The following is a 21,326-nucleotide window of genomic DNA, read 5'->3' on the forward strand; positions in this document are numbered from 1 at the left end:
AATCTGTTTGGTCTTTAAGATTCCATGCCATCTGCTACCCTTAAACCAACTAACAGCAGTACACAGATTTACAGGTGCAAAAACTGACTGGAAACAACTGCAGGAAATCTTCTTACATAATAATCTTCAGCACAATCAGTTTCAATTTCGCATAGTTTATTTACAAAATGGTCTGATAAAACATCCCCTCCATACTTACAGCTCTCTTGTCACAATACACATGTTGATTTTAGCAATGTTTAATAGCACCATTAGAATATTATTTAAAATCAGAAAGGATTTCGTTGCAGTTACAATGATTCACAATCTTTTACATCCATGGACGAAGTAACTTTGAGCACACTAGGACTGTTTGCAGTTCCACAGTACAGATTCCTGGGTTCACACAAGGCATGGCTGAGTTACCAGTTATGCAGGGTACCCAGAGTCAGTAGCTACTATAAGAATCTTCGAGCCACAAAGTTCAGACTTCCACCATTCTTGTATAAAGTTATCTCCATACTGTTTTCAAACAAGGCAATCACGCTGAATACTTTTCCAGTGCTTGTCTTCAAAACAAAAGCAAAAAAGAGAAACCAATTAAGCTTTGCTTATTTCTCAGACAACATTCTAACGGGAAGGAAGGGAAGGAAGGGAAGGAAGGGAAGGAAGGGAAGGAAGGGAAGGAAGGGAAGGAATTGGGAGCACACCAGGGACCTGCTGGTAACCAAAGAACACCATGTCCCTAAAATGGCACCAACTGCATTATGGGCTTGTTCACAGAGCATGGAGAGCTGAAGCCTCTCTCACCTATGGAAGACAAACTCAGTTCTACCCTAAGACTGAGCCCATGAGGGGCAAAATACCACTTAGAATGATCAGAGTATCAGGCTGCACACAAAGTTGTGTACAAAGAACATGTGTCTGTATACTTTGGGAAACTACAACAGCCATGACAAAACTTCAGGCAGGACTATAAGCTTACCTTTCAAAAGAATTAAGTTTTGCCTTTCTTCACTTTGCTTCCTATCATCAGAATTAAGGTTTTTTTTCTCTGCATCAGAACATTCAACAGAGAAATTAAAAATATTGCAAAGATACCTTAACATCCAAAGTCATTCTGGGTGACAGGTCTGGAGGGAACATTATAGAGAATTGCTCTCTGCCAGTGAGTCCCAAAGTAGTTGGATTTTCCCCAGGATGAAACTGAAGAGGAGCAATGCCAATTCCAATCAGCTGACTCCTATGAACCTTCTCATAGCTCTCAGCCAGGACAGCTTTAACACCCTGCAACAATGCAAGCAAAGTGAGCACAGAAGCAACCTTCAAACACAGATCATGTCCAACATCTTGCAATTCAGACTCCAGAGCAGAGAGAGTACCCTGTTAACATCTTTCAGCTTCCCAGCTAGATGGAAGCAAATAGCCAGAGCAGGCCCCTGCAGTGTGAATGGAGCTTGTCACAGACAGTGACCATGCTGGGCTTAACAGGACATGCATCAATGGCTGACTTGGGATATATTCTCAGTATTAGTGGAAATTAAGTCTCCAACAATGAGATACTGAACACCCCATGGAGACCAAACACAGGTCAGCATAAACAAATGCCTGATTTGTCTCAAAGTCTGGTATCCAAGACAGTAAATTACACAATAAGGAAATTCAGATCTCTCCTGATCTGTGATTCTTTCCCATGAAGATTCTAACAAATAAATTATACAATGTGTTTTTAGGTATTTCCAGAAAAAACAAAACCACCCCCAAACCCAAACAAACCAGCAGTACCAGTAAAAAAGGTCCTTTTGCAGCCCAGTCTCTTGAGCTACCCAGTCCATACTTCTTTCCTGCTAGAATAATGACAGGAATGCCTTCCTTCTGGTACAGCTCCGCTGCTTCAAACACATCTAGCTGCGGATGATAAAGTAACACATCTTGAGTGAGTTCTAAACCTGCACTCCCCTCTCCAGAATAGCTGTGCAAACAAATATATTCCTACCGTTAATCCTGATGGGAAGTGAACTGTTTTAGGAGCTGGTTTTCCTATGAACTTATTCAGAAGCTTGATATTTGCAAAGGTGCCTCTTGTCATCACAGCATCATTACCTCTTCGAGCCCCATAAGAGTTGAATTCACGAGGTGTGAGTCTGGAATATGAAGAAAATTGAAATAAATCAGTTAATGATGATATGATTTAAAAGGAGGGGGGTTTTGTTATTATTGCAGCTTATCTAAATCTTCAGTGAAGATGTAAAGAACTAGACCTCCAACAAATGTCATTATTATAAATCACGAACAACATGCAAACTACTTCTAGGTTATTAATGAGAAAACCTGCAGTTTTAAATTAATTTCCTACAACTTTTTTATGAAGTGCTGCAAGCAGTGTGGTACTTAGAGAAGAATTATGGGGACACTGCTCTAGGAAACAACCCCCCCTTACTAATCCTCTTACCATTACCAAATAGCACACTTATTAACAGTGATTAAGGATTTTGCTTTTCCCCAAGCAGTGTCCCCTTTGTGCAGAGAGGCATTTCCAGAGGATGGTGCAGTTCTGCTCAGAGCTGAGCACATGCAGCAGCCCTGTGGCACAGCAGGCTCACCCTCTGCTGCTCAGGTACTTGGCAGCAGCACTGCTCCTGGCAATGCTGCCGGCGGGGGAGATGTGATCCGTGGTGACAGAGTCTCCCAGGAACAGCAGCACGTGCGCGTTCTCCACTGCTGCTGGGGGAGCTGCTTCTTTGGCCTGGTGGGGGAACAACACAGGGAGCAAAGGAACATTAAACACTTTCTGCCAGGAACAGAGACATAAAACATAGCTGCAGTATGGGAAGGGCCCACTCATTCCAGAGACACAAACAGTATTTGGGATCATTAAATCTGTCAGTTCAACATTGAAGTTTTGCTCTAATAGCTAGTCCTTTACTTAAATGCAATGCACATAATCTGGTGGATAGAACTGTACTTACAAGTTTATCAAAAAAGGAAGGACATCTAATATAAGTAGATTTCAAATCCCAGGGAAATAAAATTGACTCTGGTGCTTCCAGTAAATTCCATCGTTTGTTTCCTTTCTACAAGAAAGACAATTAATCAAAAATAACAGAAGTTAGTTTTTACTATTTTTACTCTTAAAAACTAAAGATATACTGGTGATTTTATTAATTACTATTATTTAGTAAATAATTTTCTATTACATGTTACAAGTTACAGCACTGGGTATTACTTAGGAATTGCTTTTAAATACAAGTACTCATCTCAGTTAAGCCGTCCACTACCATAACAGAAATAAATGGCAAACCATTCACATTCAACTGCAAGATATTATAAAGCTACAATGAAACGCAACCTTTAAATTACACAGATCACTCTTACCTCCATCTTTTCTTTCAACTCCCTAAACATGGATGATATCACACACTCTTCCTCCACTGTGTGAAGTTCTTGGCGGGTGGGCCAAATGTCTCGTAAGTAAATGCTTTTGCCATCAAAGCCAGTCCCTGAGTAAGATTTTAAACACAACAGTAGTTGGGAAGAATAAAATATCAGCCTTGAGATCTGTATGAGAATATAGATGTGTATATATTCAGGCCTGCAGAGATTGTAGCAGACAGGCAAAGAATCTGATCAGTTAGTGAATGCTTTGCTTTAGCCATGAGCAAACCAAATATGGCTGTGCCTTCTCTTCAAAGAGATTGGCTGTGGGTGCTGAAATCACGTGCAGCAATCTGTGCCCACATGCACAGCAGCATAGACAGGAGCTGAGGAGAACACTCACCCAAGGGCTGCAGGGGAACACTCACACTCACCCAGGGGCTCGCTGTCGAAGTCGATGCGCACGGTGCCTGCGATGGCGTAGGCCACGACCAGCGGAGGGGACGCCAGGTAGTTGGCACGGACACAGTCACACAGGCGGCCCTCAAAGTTCTTTGTGCCAGACAGCACCCCACAGGCAATGATCTCACCCTGCAAGGCACACCCAGACACACAGCTCCAGCCTCTCGGGTACTTCAACAGCTTGTGCTATTTCTGCTGACTAGCTCAGATGTGCTTTCAGCGTTCCACTTCAAGTATTTACTCTGACACTACAACTGAAAGGCATTTTGCTCTCTCTCACTACTGTTCTCATTTCCCCTTTTGACCCTCTGATGTGGTCTCCTGTCACTTCAGTTAACTCCTCTCCTGCCATTTCTTTCTTTTATTTTCCTTCTGCTTCAAAAGAGAAAAAAGCTATAGCTGTTTAGACACAGCTGGTTAAAATCATTCAAGACCGTAGCTCTTTAAAACCCTCCTCTTCACTTATGATACAAAATCTACACATTGCACCCTCTGCAAGATTAATCATATGTATTTATCTTGTAATTTATAATTGTATTCTATAAGTACAACTTATTACATTTATTTTACATGGCAATGAGTTGGCATGGTCTACCTCTAACAAGCAAAGATGCCAACAACATCAAGTTCCAAACCAAATCTGAAGTGCATTTTGCATGGATTACTGTATTTCTTGACTGTGTAACTGGGTGAGAAATACATTTCTGTGTTCAACAGTTAGAGCTGTACCTGTTTTATTGCATTCCTGATGGCTTCTGGCAAAGGGGCTGTGTTCCCAACACAGGTGGAACATCCATAACCAACAACCTCAAACCTACAGTGGAAAAACAATCGAGTCACACGTGGTCAACAAGCAATTTGTCAGCATAACTGCTTTTTCTTTTATGAATAATCCCCAATAATTTTTTTGTCCCTTGACAGTTAAGACTTTTTAAAAAATTAACAGCAGAAACTAGATGTCACTGATGCAAACCATAGCTGGGCACTGTTACAGAATATTGAACATATTCTGTTACTGCTCCAGAGCAGCTAAGAACATACTAAACACCCTTGACAGCAGCAATAATAACAAAAGACTAATACAGACTGTCCTGACAAATTTGAACCCAGCTTCCACTTTTAAAATAAATCACCAAGTACATCCTGTCCTGCAAGTCACTGAAAATGAAGTAATTTGTGACTGGAAAAACAGCTCTGATGTATTAGAGCTACACATCATAAATGCTGAAGTGGGAATACAATGAAGCAGAATAATTTTAAGCCAGCAAGTAAATTATCAGTCTATGAAGGCAGGAATTAGCTAACCCCAAACAAACAGCAATCCTGTCTAGCAGCCTGCACAACCCCCTGTGCACTGCCTGCCCAGAACCAGCCTAAAGCCAGGCCTTACCCGAGCTTGCTGAGGTATGGCAGCACTCCACTGGAACTGAGGTAATGTGTAACCATGCCACTGCCAGGGGACAGACTTGTTCTGATGTAGGGCTTCACTGCCAGGCCAGCCTCAACAGCTTTCTTGGCCAGCAGTCCTACCAAACAAAAAGGAAAGGACACAGATTATGATTTGTATATCCCTTCATAGGACATCCGTATGCTTCTACCTTAGTTAAACGAAGCATAAAAAAACCCAGAGGATTAGACAACTTTCAGTTTATTAAACTATTCAAGCAATCACTGGCCTGAATAAAGTTTCTTAACTCATAACAATACCATGCATGGTTTTATTCCCATTCCTGGAAGGCAGACACCCATTTTACTTTCCCTAAGATAAATCTCTCTGCCATGGTCTAGCTTACGCTGCCAATCCATTCAGTCTCCAGAGATAGAAAAAAGGCCACAGAGCTCTAAGGGGAAGCTCACCTTGGCCACAGAGGATCTTAAAAAGAGGAGAGCAATGTCTGACAGGTGAGCTGTTCCAGCAAAACTATCTGCAGCTTGTGAAGGTGTGGCAGATACTCCTGAAGCAGTAACAGACCAACTGCTTAGCAGTGCAGAGTTTCTGTCCTGGATGTGGCACCACAGCTTGTCCTCCAGGACAGGCTGGAAGCTAAAGCTCACCTCCTGTATCAGCTGTGTGCATCCACCTGACAGAAGCCCTAAAACTGCTTGCCTGCTGTCAGACTACAAGTGTAAAGATTTTATAATGACTCCTCTTAATTACTGCTGTATGGGACAAACTTAGATTGTATTATGGAAAAGCAACTTTCCCTATGTAACCTCCAGAACCTACAAGCTAAGGATACAAGTCTACAGTTTCAAGCCTGTAAAGAGAACCTACAGAAGCAAAGGTGAGGGCTGTGGAGCATGGGAGCACCACTCAGATGCTGCCTGGTCCCAACATACCTGCAGCAAGCATGACAGATGGATTGCAATTGTTTGTACAGCTGATGACTGCAGCAATGACAACGCAGCCGTGGGACAGCTTGTATTCATTTCCTTCATACTGAACAGGCACAGTGTCATTCTGCTTCTCAGCTGCAATCTGAAACCCTTTGACACCAGACTGCATGACAAAAACATATGTTAGCAGCTGTTACAGTACAGAAAGGATGATTTTACAGCAAGACCAAGAGAACAAAGGTTTTGAAATAATATTCAGCTGTGCCACTAGGAACCCTTACACAACTTTAAAAGCAGCCCTCAGTTCATGTCCCTTTGTCTGAATTCTTTAACTTTGCAATAGCTGTGAACAAACATCAGTCTAAGTGTGGCTGTTCCACAACTCTCTTCCTTCTATCCATGGAACAACATCCCCTTAAGAGTATACATCTAATCTACACAACACTTGTTCCTCAGTTAGAAGCATGTCCAAGATTTTAATTGCAAGAGGGTGGTAACTAAACCAGAGTAGGTCAATTACCATTTTCTACACTGCAGCATTCAAACATCCTCCAGAGGTCCCTTCCAACCTCACCCTTTGTGTTCCACCAACAGCTACAATCTCCCTCCAGCATGGCTGAACCACAGCTCAGCATGTATGCAAGGACAGGTAACATAACATTTATTCATGTGAATGATAGGAAATACCTTCTGAAGCAGCATTAGCAATACAAACCTTTTCATTTAAGCAGGCTTGGAAGTCACTTTTCATGTTATTAACAGCCACTCTATCTTGGGATCTCTTGGGGCCACTGACATATGGAATTATAGAACCTAGACTAACTTGCACCACCTAAGAAACCAAGAAACAGAAAGTGCAGGCATTAACCAACTCAAGCCCAGCAGTGCATGGAACGTATTCCTGAGATACCCAGGAACTCTTGTTCCAAATGTCAATGTTCTCAGACATTTAGAGCTCTGGGATTCCATTTTCAACACCACTCACTTAGAAAGCTATTCCTCTTATTCCAAACATTTTAGCATTTTTTCCACCATTCACAGTCCTTGGGATGACTGCAATTCAGTAGCTGTATTGACATAATGTCACCGTGCTTCCCTTCTTATCCCCACCCCCTCCATGTTCTACAAATTCTGCTTTCTCAGAACTGTGAGTTAATAAAAACACCTTGGTTGAAAGCCATGGAGAGTCCAATGGGAGATGAGACTGTGAAATAATCAGTAGTTATTTATGAGACTCAAACAAAACTCCAGCATACCTGGGAATACTCAGGCTCTCTGGAAGAACTCTCATCACTTCTAAATAATTTCACAGCTTTAAGATACGCTTCTGTGACTTCAAGCTTGGCCTTATCAAAGCCTAAGGAATTTCAAACATGAGAAAAGTCACATTAAAGACATAAATAAAACAAATCACACAACTTTAAGACACTTGGACTCTTTTAAGTGTAACATTCAAAGTACTCTTTTTTAAAGTCCACCACTTCCATATCCCAACTTCTATTCAGGAATGACACACAAATTAAAACATTTACAAATTATTACATTTTTTTTCTAAATTAGCTTAACTTTTCTTCAGGGAACAAAATAAGCTATTCCAGCTCTAGCAGTGGTAACTTTCACTAAATTGACAGTTGTGTCCCTGAAGTCCTGTGGCTTTCCTGTGTCAGGGTTTCTGTGTTTAGTACAGACCCTGTGCTCAGCTGACATTAGGCAGTACTGCTCGCTACTCCTCCAAACCCATTCCTCTGCTCTGCAGTGATCAGACAAAAACATTTGCCACTGAAAGCATTTAACTCTTATTTGAAAGTGACAGATTTCAGTCCCGGAAAGTTTCATTCATGAATGAGCTTTTTCTGGCGTCTGTCACCCTGTGGTTTTCTGTTTGCAGTAGCTTGATAAGGAATTGACATCCTCCTTGCTTAGCTTGAGATGCCAGTGAAATCCTGCACTTCAAAGGGAAACGTAAACCACTAGGAAAAATCAGAGACATGTTCAGATTTGTTATGCAGTTTCACTTATTTCTCGAAATAATTTTAAATTTTGATTCTGTAGGGAATCTCCAGGTGGTTATGGGATTCATTTCAAATCAAGAATACTTACACTTCATACCTATTTCAAAATGAGTGAAAATTTCCTTAATATTTTTATAGGCTTACATATGCTTCCAAAAAGCAGGGCTCTGGATGCTGAAAAGCAGTATCATGTTTGTAAAACAGGCATCAGACAAATGGACCAGACTGGACACAAACCTCAAGCACAAGTCTAATTACGCGTTAAACCCAAATCAGAACTCTGCAGAAAAACATCATGTAAGAATTCAGGAGTTTTGAGAAAAACTCAATAGCTCTTACATGGATTTCTTTGCAGAGCAAAAAACATTTATTACCACAACTGAAAACCATAATTACAATGAACTCTTGGTTTAGTTTAACATTTACCTGCATGCTTTAAGTGCTTCAATGTCACATTATCAACAGGGAAAAAACTCAGAATAGCACCGTATTCAGGACACATATTTGCTATTGTGGTTCGGTCTGCTACGGACAGTTGGGAAACACCACTCCCAAAAAACTCAACAAATTTTCCAGCGACATCAGCTTGTCTAAGATGCTGTTGGAAAGAACACACGATACCTGGTATATGAAGAGGTTGTGTCCATCACAATTCACAAGTCATGAGCATTTAAAACAAGAAGTTAAAACACTAAGGCCTATGTTTGCAAAAAAAATCTATAAAATTATTAAAGTATTACGAATTATTTTTAGTTAAAGAGGGTCTATAAGCAAACTACTACAGAGGGGAAAGAAAAACACCCCACCACTTCCAAGAACTAGCAAATACAAGTGGTGAGAGATTATTTGTACCTTTCTGCACTGCCATGATTACAGGTATAGTAAAAGCACTCCCTGATGCAATTCCTTTCTCAAGCAGCACAGGCAGCAATTCCTCTCTGGCTTGCAGAGGGCTGAGCTCTCACCTTGGTGATGCTGAGGACGATGTCGATGGAGGTGGCCAGGGGGCTGGCAGTGCCCGTGAGCTCACAGCCCACCACGTGGGGCAGGGGCAGGCTGAGCGGCATCCCCAGCATCACTGCCTCCGCTTCGATGCCCCCAACGCCTGCAGGGACAGGGACAGACCATGCCTTGGCACCTCGCTCACAGCTCCAGCCCCAGCCCCAAGCACAACCAACCCTCCCCATCACACCCTAACACTCAGCACAACAACACACTCATGAATGGAGGGCATTGCCCCATTTCCACAAAGGACACAGCAAGAAATGTAGAGGTTCCATTACATATTTGCACATCAGAAATAAAATCAAGCAAGACTACTGCCCAAGTCAGACATCACAGTCAACTGGAAAATATTTTATATCTAAAACTAATCTTCTGTGAGAAAAGAAACCTTCACACCAATTTCTGCTGTACAAACAGCACTTATTTGAGTATCAGCTGGTTTTTCGTTGTTTATTCTTTAAATTACAAAGAGTGGTTTCTCAAGGGAAAGAAATGTTATTCAAGATTACTTGTAGACAAAAACACTCAGAACAATAATTCAAGACAGTCTGTTATGCTTGAAACACAAACATACAGTAGGAAGCAATGTTTTTTAGTGAAGCTTGAGTTTCCTAAAGAGCAATGAAGTTGTGAGTATACTTACCCCAGCCCAAGATACCCAAGCCATTGACCATAGTCGTGTGTGAGTCTGTGCCAACCACGCTATCGGGGTGCAGCAAATCCTTCACATCAAAAACCACTCGGGACAAATATTCCAAGTTCACTTGGTGTGCTATTCCAGTCTCGGGTGGAATTATGGAAATATTCTGAAAAACTTTTGAACTCCACTGTAATTTTTCCAAAAGGAGAATAAAAGAGTTGCATTTTTTTCAGCTATATTCAATTCTTAGAACATAACTAAAAAAAAACCCAAAGACATAATAGAAGAGTCCTTGCTGTTTACCCAAGAGGCTTTTGTCCCTTTGTCAAACAGAGGTATGGGATCTCCTTGGATACATTCTTAATCATCAACAAAAGCTTTCACTCAATTCCTCTGAAGGCTGAATCAGTAATTCCTGCCAACCTTCCAAAAGCAGGGCTGCAGAAATGTCTTTCCTTCCAGCTCACACAACTGATTACCAGCCTAAGACTGGTACTCAGACAACAGAACCTAAGCACCTGTATCTATAAAGGATCTGTATTTACAGCAGAACTGAGTCTAGGTGTGACACTCCAGGGTGAAACTGCTTGCAAACTTAGGATGGTACATTTAATAGAGTTGATGTGGAAACTTGCAACAAGATTTACACTGGCCATCTCCTTATTTAATAATGTAAAAGCTAATTTGCAACTTTCAGAAAGAAACCACTAGTCTGCTTGTACGAAAAGAGTTTTAGATCATTGCAGTGAATTCCTAAATCACATCAAAACAGAGGATCAGGATCAAACAGGAATGCTGCAGAGCCTTGCACAGAAGCAGAGAAGATGATGTTCTCCACAGGACTTCCGCTGCCCAGTTTGAGAGCAGCCATGCCTGAACAGTGGTCTCCACTTAACACTTCCAACTTCAGGAACTTTTGTTAACACAGTCATGGATAAATGACCCTTTCAGCCACAAACTCACTGTGACCTACGGCAATGAGGTCATGAAAGGAATTGAAAACACTAAAGCTTCAGAACCAACTGACAAGAACCAAATCAGAATAAACTTTTTCAAGCTGGAAATTCAATTTTCTATTCTGACTTAAATTCAGATTTGAAAACTTGACACTTCCAAATGATTACATTTAATTTATCATCTAAACCTGAATACTGGTAGACAAATTACTCTTAAAAAAGCCTAAACCACAAAGGTACACAGACATACCTTAAAAAATTGAAGCCTCTCTCTATTTCTGCCAAATTCCATCTCTTGATTTTTCAATACTGTCTCAGGCCTAGAAAGGAAACAAGTTTACAAGTGTCGTAATTTATTTCAAATTAGAGAAGAACAAGTTGTAGTCTTAGTTTATTTGATGAAATACTTAAGTAAGCCTGCAGGACTCTTTGAAGAGGTTTATTAGAACAAAGGTAATTGCTTCCCTGCAGCAAGCTTTCTGCAAACAGTGAGAAATAGCTGATTTTGTGTGTGCTGTGTCCAAGAACCTGTTTGTTCTAGGTATGGTTTGCCTAAAGCAATAATACTTTAGGAGATCTTTTCCAAACATGTGCTACAACACCCAGAAGCTTTTTTACCCCCACCAGCTGACTCACAGGCTGCACATCTTGAAACTCCATATATTAAAGAACCAAGAGGTTCACTAGCTCGATTGTAACTATCCTCCATTTTTGTATTTCCCTCCAAGCCACAAGTTTTTCTTCACAAGGACTCATCAGCAGTCTTATAAAATGAACTATGTTTTCTTACTATGTGTTAGTCATTAAGACACTGATACTTGTTGTAACAGAGTAATGCATACTTTAAGAGGAATAACCTCTGCTTTGAGCAGCTGGACAAGGAAGGGAACACACTTGCTTTGCACCAATTTTTAGAAGTATATTTTACAATCATGACCCTTTCCTGTCTTCTCTGCAGCAGGTTAGCGGCTCTCTAAGCTCTGAGGGACAGTCAGTGTTCACACTGCAGCTTCATAACTACCACAGCTAGTGTGCTGCCAGAACTCCAGCATTGTTGCAAACACCACTCCTGCAGCTGGACTGAGCAGGAGCTTTTTCACATCTGTAGGGCTAGCACAGCATTCCACAGCTGCAAACACCACTCCTGCATTCCTGCAGCTGGAACTAAGCAGGAGCATTTCCATATCTGTAGGGTTAGCAGAGCATTCCACAGGTATCCCTGTGGATACAGATGTGATCAGATCTCTCCCTGCACACCTGTCCAGCACTGATAGGGATCTCAGCAGTGCACCAGACAAAGAGGCAGCAGCTGAGGAGATAATTACACATAATTGGCAGAGATGGAACTGTGCACAATGATTGTTAATAACACAGACACGAGGCTCCCCAGCTACTACACAGGTAGGATGTTTCCTGAATTTAACTCAGTAACAGGTGGACTGGGAGATCCTGTGCAGCCTGGGCCATGATGTATGAACTATTTCTTAGTTCTTTATGAGCAACAGACTTCAGAAAAGTTGTTACAAAAATCTACTAATTACTTTTAGAAAGAAATTAATGCTTCATTGAGTTATTTGCTCAGGCTTGCTTTGCAACAGACAAGAGAGTTGTCCCTATGCTTAGCTGCTGTTGTAAAGAAATGAGAAGTACTAATATTTAATTTAAATGTTACAGTCATGAGCCAATAGGTGCCATCTACAGTGGGTTCAGCAAAACTCTTCTTGTAAATAGAAAAATTTATTGTAGACTAATTCTCATTTGCTACATCTGACCTATTTCTAAATACTGAAACAACCTTTCTATGGCATGAGTGGAAACTACAGATGGATGTTTAAAGCAAGAATTCCCTTTCCCCGAGCTGCCACAAGGCAGTGCCCCACAGCACAGAGGTACAGCACAAGGCAACAAAGGAGCTCCATACTCAGGCACGGGCTGCAAGTGGAAGGGGCAGAGGATGGGGGTGTTCTCGATCTGCGCAGAGAAGGCTCCCGAGCTGCGGCTGGCCTCCCCCGCGCCGCATGAGCCCCGGCAGCCGCTCTGGCCTCCGCTCTGGCCCCGGCACGGCGGTGGCTTCCGCAGCGGCGGCTTCAGCGGCGACAGCCGGGCCGGCGGCTTCTGCTCGCCCCCACCGGGGTTCGGGGCGTTCTGGATTGCACTGCAACATCAAACACAGCGTTCACTGAGACACGGCAATCTGCCCCTCCGTGCCTGGACTGCACTGCAACATCAAACACAGCATTCACCGAGACACGGCAATCTGCCCCTCTGTGCCTGGACTGCACTGCAACATCAAACACAGCGTTCACTGAGACACGGCAATCTGCTCCTCTGTGCACGCACCCCACCCCCCGCCCTGTGTTTTCTGCAATCCCTTCAACAGATTATAAAGTAGTATCTGAAAAAACAGAGTTATTTCATTACAACCATGTTGCAAAATAAACTACCACTGGATAAGCTTAAGCAAGTAATGCAGAGTGGTAAGAAGTGAAGAGAACTGGATTGCCTGAAAGATTAACACCATTTGTTCGCAACAGACCAGGAATCTTTACAAACAGCATTGCAAAGGCTGAACTCGGAATTTTAAACTTGGAAGGTGTGGGTAGAGTCACATCCAAATGGCAGACTGAACTTGTTTCTTTTTTTAAGACAGTGCTGTACATGTTCTGTTAAAATCACAGAGGAATGATTACAGCCAAAGCTTTCTCAAGGAAATAAACATAACCTGATCGTAATTAGGTTTTTTATACAAACTCTCAAAGGCACAGATAAATTGTATACCCTATTCAAGCCAGTAAGAAGTAAAAGAGAAAAGACAGGTTTTTTTAAAAAATAAAGTCCATATAGCACACTATCCTCTATTTGTGCAACGTTCAGTCTCTGCAGGAGAGCAAAGAGAGCTTATTGCGAAAAACGAATGACTTCCACCTCTCTCCATAATTATTAAATCACCAAATTGCAATTAAAGCCACTGCTTTCCTCGGCCTCAGTAACAGCAGATCCTTAGTTCCCCAAGTGCAGGGTGCTGCCTGGCCTCAGGACACCTCAGATAAGTTCCCTGCAGCCCCCCAGGCTGTGACCCACGGATGGAGCACTGTACGAGCAGCACCATCTCCTGCAGGGAAGGGTTCTTATCACGGGCAGCAGCTGCTGAGCCCCACAGCTCTGCACAGGGACGCTCCAGAGGCACAGTTATCATCACAAAGCAGCGTATGGACACCTCTTGCCAGCACTTGCTCTGCCTGATAATTTTAGGCTGGCCTAGTGGCAAAGTAATCAGCTGTCCCTCTGGACACAGGCACGGACAGAGCACAGAACTGACACAACACAGATGCAGCACAACAGATCATCTGCAGCTTCTTGCTCTTCTGACACTCAGCAAACTGAAATAGTGTGAGTGTTTGGAAGGCTGACAGAAATGACTCACACATCCATGCCCTTTGACCACAGGCTTTTTCCCCATGAACTTTAAAAATTTCCAAAGAGCCTGAGCAGTTTATTCAATTCTGCATGGGTTTTGGAAGGCTCCACAATTGAGAGGCAGGGGAGAAGGTGAAGGGAAGCTGCATTATTTAGTATTTACTTCAGCAAACACTAAACAAAAGCTCCAAGTTTCCCCCCTTGTGCAGTATTTATACATCAAGCAAAGGCACCCCCAGGCTTTATTCATCACATCACTGCCTGTCAGACAAGGAAAACCACACTCGTAGCTTTCCAGTCCCCTTACTTTTCAAACATCTCCAAGCACACTTATCTCTCTGAAAATATCTGCAGCCTCATTTATCTGGTGTTAAATCAAAGCCCATAAAAATCCCAGAGCAGTCATGAGCCAAGGGCTGCAATGAGAGTCTCTCAAAAGGCCCAGCAGAATTGCAGGCCCCTTCTCTGGAGCTGTGACAAAGCAGCCACGTTTGGAAATAAAGTTCTGTTTAACTTGAACAATAAAATCAGAGCAAAGCAAAATAACAAACACCCTCTGCCTCTTTCTCTTGAGACATGTTATATTCTGGAAATCATGCCAGATCCCATTATTTCAGCAAAATCTCGCCCAGAATTTGGATTATCAGTCAGCTTCACCCGTAAAGCCTCACAAACATTCTTTCTCTCCCTCAAGAGTCCTTACTCATTTTTATCCAGCCCTTTTTCAGATACCACCAAGTCTTGTTCTAGGGATCCACACATGGCAAATGACTAGATGGGTTAGTAACAAGACCTGAATAGATCCACGCTTCAGTGTCAGACAAAAAAGTATGGCTTGTAAAAATAAAAGAAAGGTATGTTACCATTTGCTGAAATCAATCTGCAGAGAATGGTCAACAGTGAGATCAGTTGGGCAGGCAGGATTGACTTTCACCGGATCTCCTCCAGCATTTCTCACAGCTTCCCTCATGGCAGCAAAATCCACCATTGCTGGAATCCCACTGAGAGATGGAAAATCAAAACAGTAAAACATCATGAGACATTAACTCACTGAAATGCACAAACTTGTTTTTCATTTTATTCAGGTCTAGAAGCAGCTATGTCCTATTTCAGAAAACACACCTGTTATTCTCTAAATTTTAAAGGACTTGAACCATTTTAAAGTCACTGGAGTTGTTACACTGCTTGTCTGAAGGCAATGTACCAAACAAGAACATGGGACCAACTCAAAGACAACCACACTTCTCTTGTGTCCTTTGCTGCTCAGGTGTGATGGTACTTCAGCATAGAAAGGACTTTCAGACACTCCTTCAGACACTCCTTACCTTTGCAACAGAATCTTGCTATGCAAGCAAAGCTCTTGCTGTATATCTAACGTGTATCATTTCTCTAACAGAGCCACTTCTGAAGCTCGGGGCATTTCACAATATTGGTATTGCAATACAAAACAGACAGAGGCAATGCTTACAGAACACAGTACTACGTAAATCTTACTGGCTTTGCCTGCTAAGCAAATGTTACCTCGTTTTTATTATCATCATAATAATAATTCCTTTTCTTAATTATCTCACTTCCTAATAAATATACAGAGTCAGCAAGACAGCTTAAATTAAGTATTTTCAAATTGCTGAATGACTGTCCTTTTAGCTATGTCACAGCAAATCATAGAGAGAGTTAACATCCTAAGAGGCTGCTTTTTCAATATATGTATTATTCATGGATTCAACTGGATTGTTCATTGTGGAGTAAGCAATTTTTAATCTTCTTTTATCTCAAGGAAGAACTGTCAGTGACAGTGTGAACTGTCAACCATCTGGCTGCAGCAAAAACATCACCACTTCCATTTGTGTTCTGGCTCTTACCCTGTGATGTGCTCATTGAAGGCCAGCAGTTTCAGCCTTGCAAGCGTGCCCCAAACAAACTGTGAATTTGCACAGGTTCTTCTTTTTTTTGCACACACACTCACACATATTCACACATACACCGACCCACACATTCACACTCTCACACCCACACTTACGTGAAGTCCTGCAGAACAACTCTGGCAGGACAGAAGGGCACTTCGACATGGCTCTGTTTTGTTTTCCAGTCCAAGATGTTCATAGCATCCGTTTCTTTCACCAAGAAGCCATCGCAGTTCCGGACACTGGACTCGAACAGCACTCGGATGGAATAAGGCAGAGTGTCTGGGGTGAGGAAGGGATAGACCCCATGAATGCAGCACTCGCAGCTTACACAGCTTTTTTAAATTGCAATCTCACATTTCTATGGAATTCTGCTTTTCTAGGGGTTGGAAGGCTGAGACCTCCAGGAAGCTGCTTCTCCAGCTGCCTTAGTGTTTGATCTTCCCTACACAGTATGGAACAGAGCTGCACTATGCACACATAAAAATCCTATGGGATTTTAATGGGACATCCCAATGGTTTGGCCACACTGTTCAGACACTGACATTTCATAAGGTCCGTTGTGCTGGCAGGGGAGAGATGCAAGGAATACATACCTGGGATTATTGATCAGAGCAGGTCAAAAACAACAATTACTGGAGTACTAAGAACCATTTTAACTGTAAATTTTGCCATTCAATTACTCAAGATACCATGCCAAAGCAACCAACAAAAATATGATTTTCAATAAAGAGTGAAACAAAGACCAGAAACTATTCTGCCATACACCCCTTTTAAAAGTATCACACTCCATAAAATATAAAGAAGAACATTTCATTAAATACAGTTTGAGTTAGTTTGCTAGATATGAATCAAAGTACTGACAAGCAGGAGTTTCCTTCACAGAAAAAAAAAAGGGAAATGGGAATGAAAATGAAATAAGAGGGAAGACAAAAAAAAACCCCAATGTCACTATTCACTGCAAACAAAACAAAATAACCACTAAGGAAAAAAAAAAAAATCAGATTGACTGACATTTCTCCCCCAAATCCCCCTGTTTTCAGCATCATTCGAGCAGGCAAACAGGTTCAAAAGAACAACAGAAATCCTAAAACAGTTAGCTGGAGTAAGGTGAAACAATTAAGTTCAGGCTTTAACAATCAAAAAGAAGAAAATAGAAAAGAAAGTTTGGTGGTCTCAACCTAATCCAGTGGTTTGTTCACAAACTATTAATATAGAACTTACTGACTGTTCTCACTGTGTCTTTCTGAGATTATATTTACTGTTGTCTAGTTAGCCAAGTCACTATTTTGAGTTTAAGACTTGAGTAAATTTGAATATAAGGATGCCATCCAAAAGGTCCCAGGAACGTTCACACCACCACTCCCTCGATGTAAAAACCAGGCTCACAGAGAACTTAATTTGCTTTCTTGTGTGTTACAAATCTCCCTGCCCCGGGGGCAGCTCAGCACAGCTCTGGAGAAGCAGCTGCTGCTCTCTATAAGGCACGGCAGCTCCCAGGCACAGCACAACTCAGAAAGGAGAGCACCTGGGGCACTCAGGAGCTGCAGGGAGGTGGGCTGGCTCCCTCGAGGGCACACTGCGACCACATTGTGACCAGTGGCCAGCAGCTCCCCAGGGCTGCAGCAAGAGCAGGCTGGCTCAAGCAGGAGTGCCCATGGAAGCACAGCACTAGTCCCAGGGTGCAGGGGGACTCTGGGACTGGGCACTGGGAAAAGCAGCTCACATGATCACAGGAGGCATTGGAATCTCTGTCCTCCCACACTGGTACAGCACAACCAGGGAAGATTTCCCACATCAGCTCCAGCTTGAGCCTGGTCTAGATCTCCACATCCTCTCTGCCCTAAATCCTTTAGAGCTCTTCTCATTTTCCCTGTAAGTCTTAAAACACTAGAAAACTGGCAACTAAACCAATTAACATTTTCATTAGTAATATGATTAACATCAGCTGGCAATTAATGTCAAATTACAGCCAGAAGCCCCAAATGCAGAGGGCAAACAGGTAAAACTAACTGTTCTAGCAAAAAATGCAAGGAGCAATTCCAGATGCTGCATTTGGTGCCACTGCTGTCCCACACTGTGCCTAAAGTGTTTTGTTTTTTTCTGCCTTGAAGCTAACATGAGGCTTCAAGTTTCTGTACAGAAGTTTCTGTTGGAAGACAAAGACCCTCTTAGTGCAGTGTGTTTAGATTCCTGAGAACATCTCCAGGAATGCCCACTGCTGCTGCAAGCCTTATAGTACATTTTAGCAGAATGTTGTATATTGTTGTTTTATTTCCTCTCCTGTCAGGAGGCTTTCCACAGAACTGCTGAGGAATTGCCTGGTTTTGTTACTAACACAGCACTGTTCCTCCCTGGACCAAGCCACCAGCAGAAGCACTGTGTCCTCCCCGTGTGCTTATCTGAAAGATTGACTTTGTTACTATGAGCATGGGACATTTGCAAGAGCACGCAGCTGTTGCACAAAGTTTCAGCAGACACTGTGCCCCCCTCTCTCTTCTCTTAAAACAACACAGAGTTAATAACTATGGTCAAATATGGGTTTAAAGTGAAACTGACTTTTTTTTATTTAAGAAGCATACCACAAATTCTGTGAATACAGAAGAATTCAGACCTTGCAAAACTGAAAAACAGCCTAAATGCCTTTACGAGGTAGCCGATGTAAATACTTCAGTTTAGCATGAAGACAAAGGGAGAGAATAACGCCAGAGTGCTTTGATTACCGGCAGGACTAAAGCCTGTTCCAGCTGGCACTGAGCAAAGCTCCCTCCCCTGGCGTGGACTGCCCTCCCACCACATGTGCAACATTGTGAAAGGCCCTTGGACACAGAGACCCGAGGAAGGAAGGTCTCCTCGGCATAGACAGCTGCTGCATACTAATGACAAACTGAGATTAAGCAACAGCATGAGCACCACAAAACCTCACCCTGCAGCAGGAGCCATGTTCTAGCAAACAGTCACCCACCATGTGAGGCTGCTGGGGAGGAAAACTAGGACATCACAAAGCTGTACAAAACTACTGCAAAAGCTGTATTTACTTCTGAAGCATCAAATAGGAGTTCTTAGTCACTTAATTTTTTTCCCAAAAGCGTAATTCTTCTGATTTGGAATACTGTTGAAAACTGCAGAAACACCCGTACTTTCTCCCTTACTAAAAAAAACCCTAAACTATTATGCCTGCCAACTCCATTAAGCACTAAGGAATTGGGATATGATCGGCTTCCAAGCACAGCATTAGGAATTCCCAGCTGCACCTCCTGCCACCGCAGGGCAGCAGGGGTGCAGTGGTACCACCCCAACACCCCCAGACGACACCGTACCATACTTGGCGCCTCCGAGCTTCGACACATTGTAAAACTTTTTCTCGGGGTGGCTTTCCAAAGCTTCAATGGCGGGCTGGTAAGGGTTTCCTGCGGGACCAAACAAACAAAGTTACAGCAAAAAAAACCCGCGTCGTTTCAGCCCTGACTGAGGACTCACAAAAAGCGATTTTATTTCTGATTGTGCCAGAAATAGCGTTCCTCTAAACTGTAAGCAGATGCAATATGGAAAGGTTTCTAAACGGATTGACACACCTCGTGATGTAGATGTGTGACTAAGGTGAATTTTAAAAGCATCACTAATAGTAGGTACATGCAGGTCAATGCAGGTCGCCAGCACAGCCCGAACACACCTGACCTTTGTTGTCTCAGTCTGCCATCTACACACAGGATAAGACATCTAACCCAGCGCAGATAAGAGACATGGGTTTTTATACAGCAGGAAGCACAAAGCACTGACTGCCAAGCCAATGTCAAGGGAACAGGACACAAAAATAAACCTCACAGAAGCCATTAGGTGCTGGAATAAATAACGGCCGAGAGGGAGCCGACAGCGGGGCGGGGACGGGGCCGCTCTGCCCCCAGAGGGACCCCCGAGGCCTGGGACAGCGCCGTTCGGCGGCGCCGAGGGCTAGACGATGTCCCGACCGCGGTGTCCCGGCGGCGGGGCGGCCCCAGCCCCGCAGTGACCGACCTGTCCTGGGAGGGTCCATCGCCGGCGACCATGTCAGCGTGAGGGAGCGGGCCGGGGGGCGCCGGCGGGCCGGCAGCTCTCGCGAGACTGCGCCCCACGCCCCGCCCCGCGCTCGCAGGACGCGCCGCTCTCGCGAGACTGTGAGCACCGCCCGAGAGGAAAGGGCAACGAGATCGCGCGAGGCTTCCCGAGAGGGCGGAAGTAGCCGGAAGCGGGCAAATCTGCTCTCGCGATAACACTGATGAACCCGCGGGCGGAGTTGCTGGTCACGACGCTCTGGGGGCGGGGCCGTTCTGAGGGCGGAGCCGTGTGAGGGACGGGGCCGTGCTGGGGGCGGGGCCGTGTGTGGGGACGGGGCCGTGCTGGGACGGGACCGTGCGTGGGGCGGGGCCGTGCTGGGGGACTGGACCGTGCGTGTGGCGGGGCCGTGTGAGGAGCGGGGCCGTGTGTGGGACAGGACCGTGCGTAGGGGGGTGGGGCCATGTGTGGGACGGGGCCGTGCTGGGACGGGACCGTGTGAGGGGCGGGACCTTGTGTGGGACGGGGCCGTGTGTGGGGCGGGCCGTGCTGGGACAGGGCCTTGTGTGGGCGGGGCCGTGTGTGGGGCGGAGCCGTGTGTGGATCGGGGCCGTGTGGGGGGCGGGGCCGTGCTGGGGGCGGGCGCACAGGGGCGGGGCCATGTGAGGGGCGGTGGCGCCCCCTGGTGGCCCGGCCCATCCCCGGCCGCAGTTCCTCAGCGCAGCGTGCGAGGCTGAGGGGTGCAATGGGCGCTAAAGTTCATACGCTCCCATTTCGAGCTCCGTCCGACCTGACATTGAATGATTCCGGGTGTTGTAGGTAATAAACGAATCAAACCGAATGAAAAGGTTAAATTGGCAAATTTTATTTTCGCGACCGAAAATACGGTCCTGGAAAGCCACAATTAAAAAGTACAATGCCGAGCCCGGGGTCGGCATCGGGTGAACACACAATGATTCGAACTCTATCGCTCCGAATCCCCAAGTGTTCACTTCGCCGACTTGGTTGGCATCTTTTTTATACTGTTTTTCATAGCCTGGAGCGGGACAGTCTTTGTTTCTTTCAAATTCAGCTTTGGTGTCCACACAAGACAAAGTCCTTCCTGCTCCTTGACGAGATTTTGTGTCCGTTGTGTATTGCTTTTAGGTGGTTGATTTCATCTTTACGGGAACCAGAGTCGGGGAATGCAGTCCTGGTGATGGGTTTT

General features: G+C 44.0%; 1 protein-coding gene across 1 annotated transcript; it reads right to left on the reverse strand.

Annotated features, from left to right (window-relative positions):
* Positions 1-139: 139 nt before the first annotated feature.
* Positions 140-20,327, reverse strand: IREB2 (iron responsive element binding protein 2). Its single transcript, XM_056500022.1, has 22 exons — positions 20,102-20,327; positions 19,408-19,497; positions 16,204-16,369; positions 15,047-15,184; positions 12,688-12,921; positions 11,017-11,086; positions 9,814-9,997; positions 9,131-9,270; positions 8,592-8,763; positions 7,410-7,510; positions 6,869-6,985; positions 6,157-6,316; positions 5,207-5,342; positions 4,546-4,630; positions 3,789-3,945; positions 3,355-3,479; positions 2,949-3,053; positions 2,583-2,725; positions 1,976-2,123; positions 1,765-1,887; positions 1,081-1,266; positions 140-548 (listed from the first exon to the last, which is right to left on the reverse strand). Exons 1-22 carry the CDS (start codon positions 20,118-20,120, stop codon positions 438-440), a joined length of 2,910 nt encoding a protein of 969 aa, XP_056355997.1. The 5' UTR covers positions 20,121-20,327; the 3' UTR covers positions 140-437.
* Positions 20,328-21,326: the final 999 nt, after the last annotated feature.

Source organism: Oenanthe melanoleuca, chromosome 10, assembly GCF_029582105.1.
Source record: "Oenanthe melanoleuca isolate GR-GAL-2019-014 chromosome 10, OMel1.0, whole genome shotgun sequence".
NCBI lineage: Eukaryota > Metazoa > Chordata > Aves > Passeriformes > Muscicapidae > Oenanthe > Oenanthe melanoleuca.

Coding starts and splice junctions, on each gene's coding strand:
- IREB2 (XM_056500022.1), bottom strand. Junction 6,317..6,868: donor AAGCCTGCTTAAATGAAAAG/GTTTGTATTGCT, acceptor TTTGTCATGCAG/TCTGGTGTCAAAGGGTTTCA. Junction 4,631..5,206: donor CCATACCTCAGCAAGCTCGG/GTAAGGCCTGGC, acceptor TTTCCACTGTAG/GTTTGAGGTTGTTGGTTATG.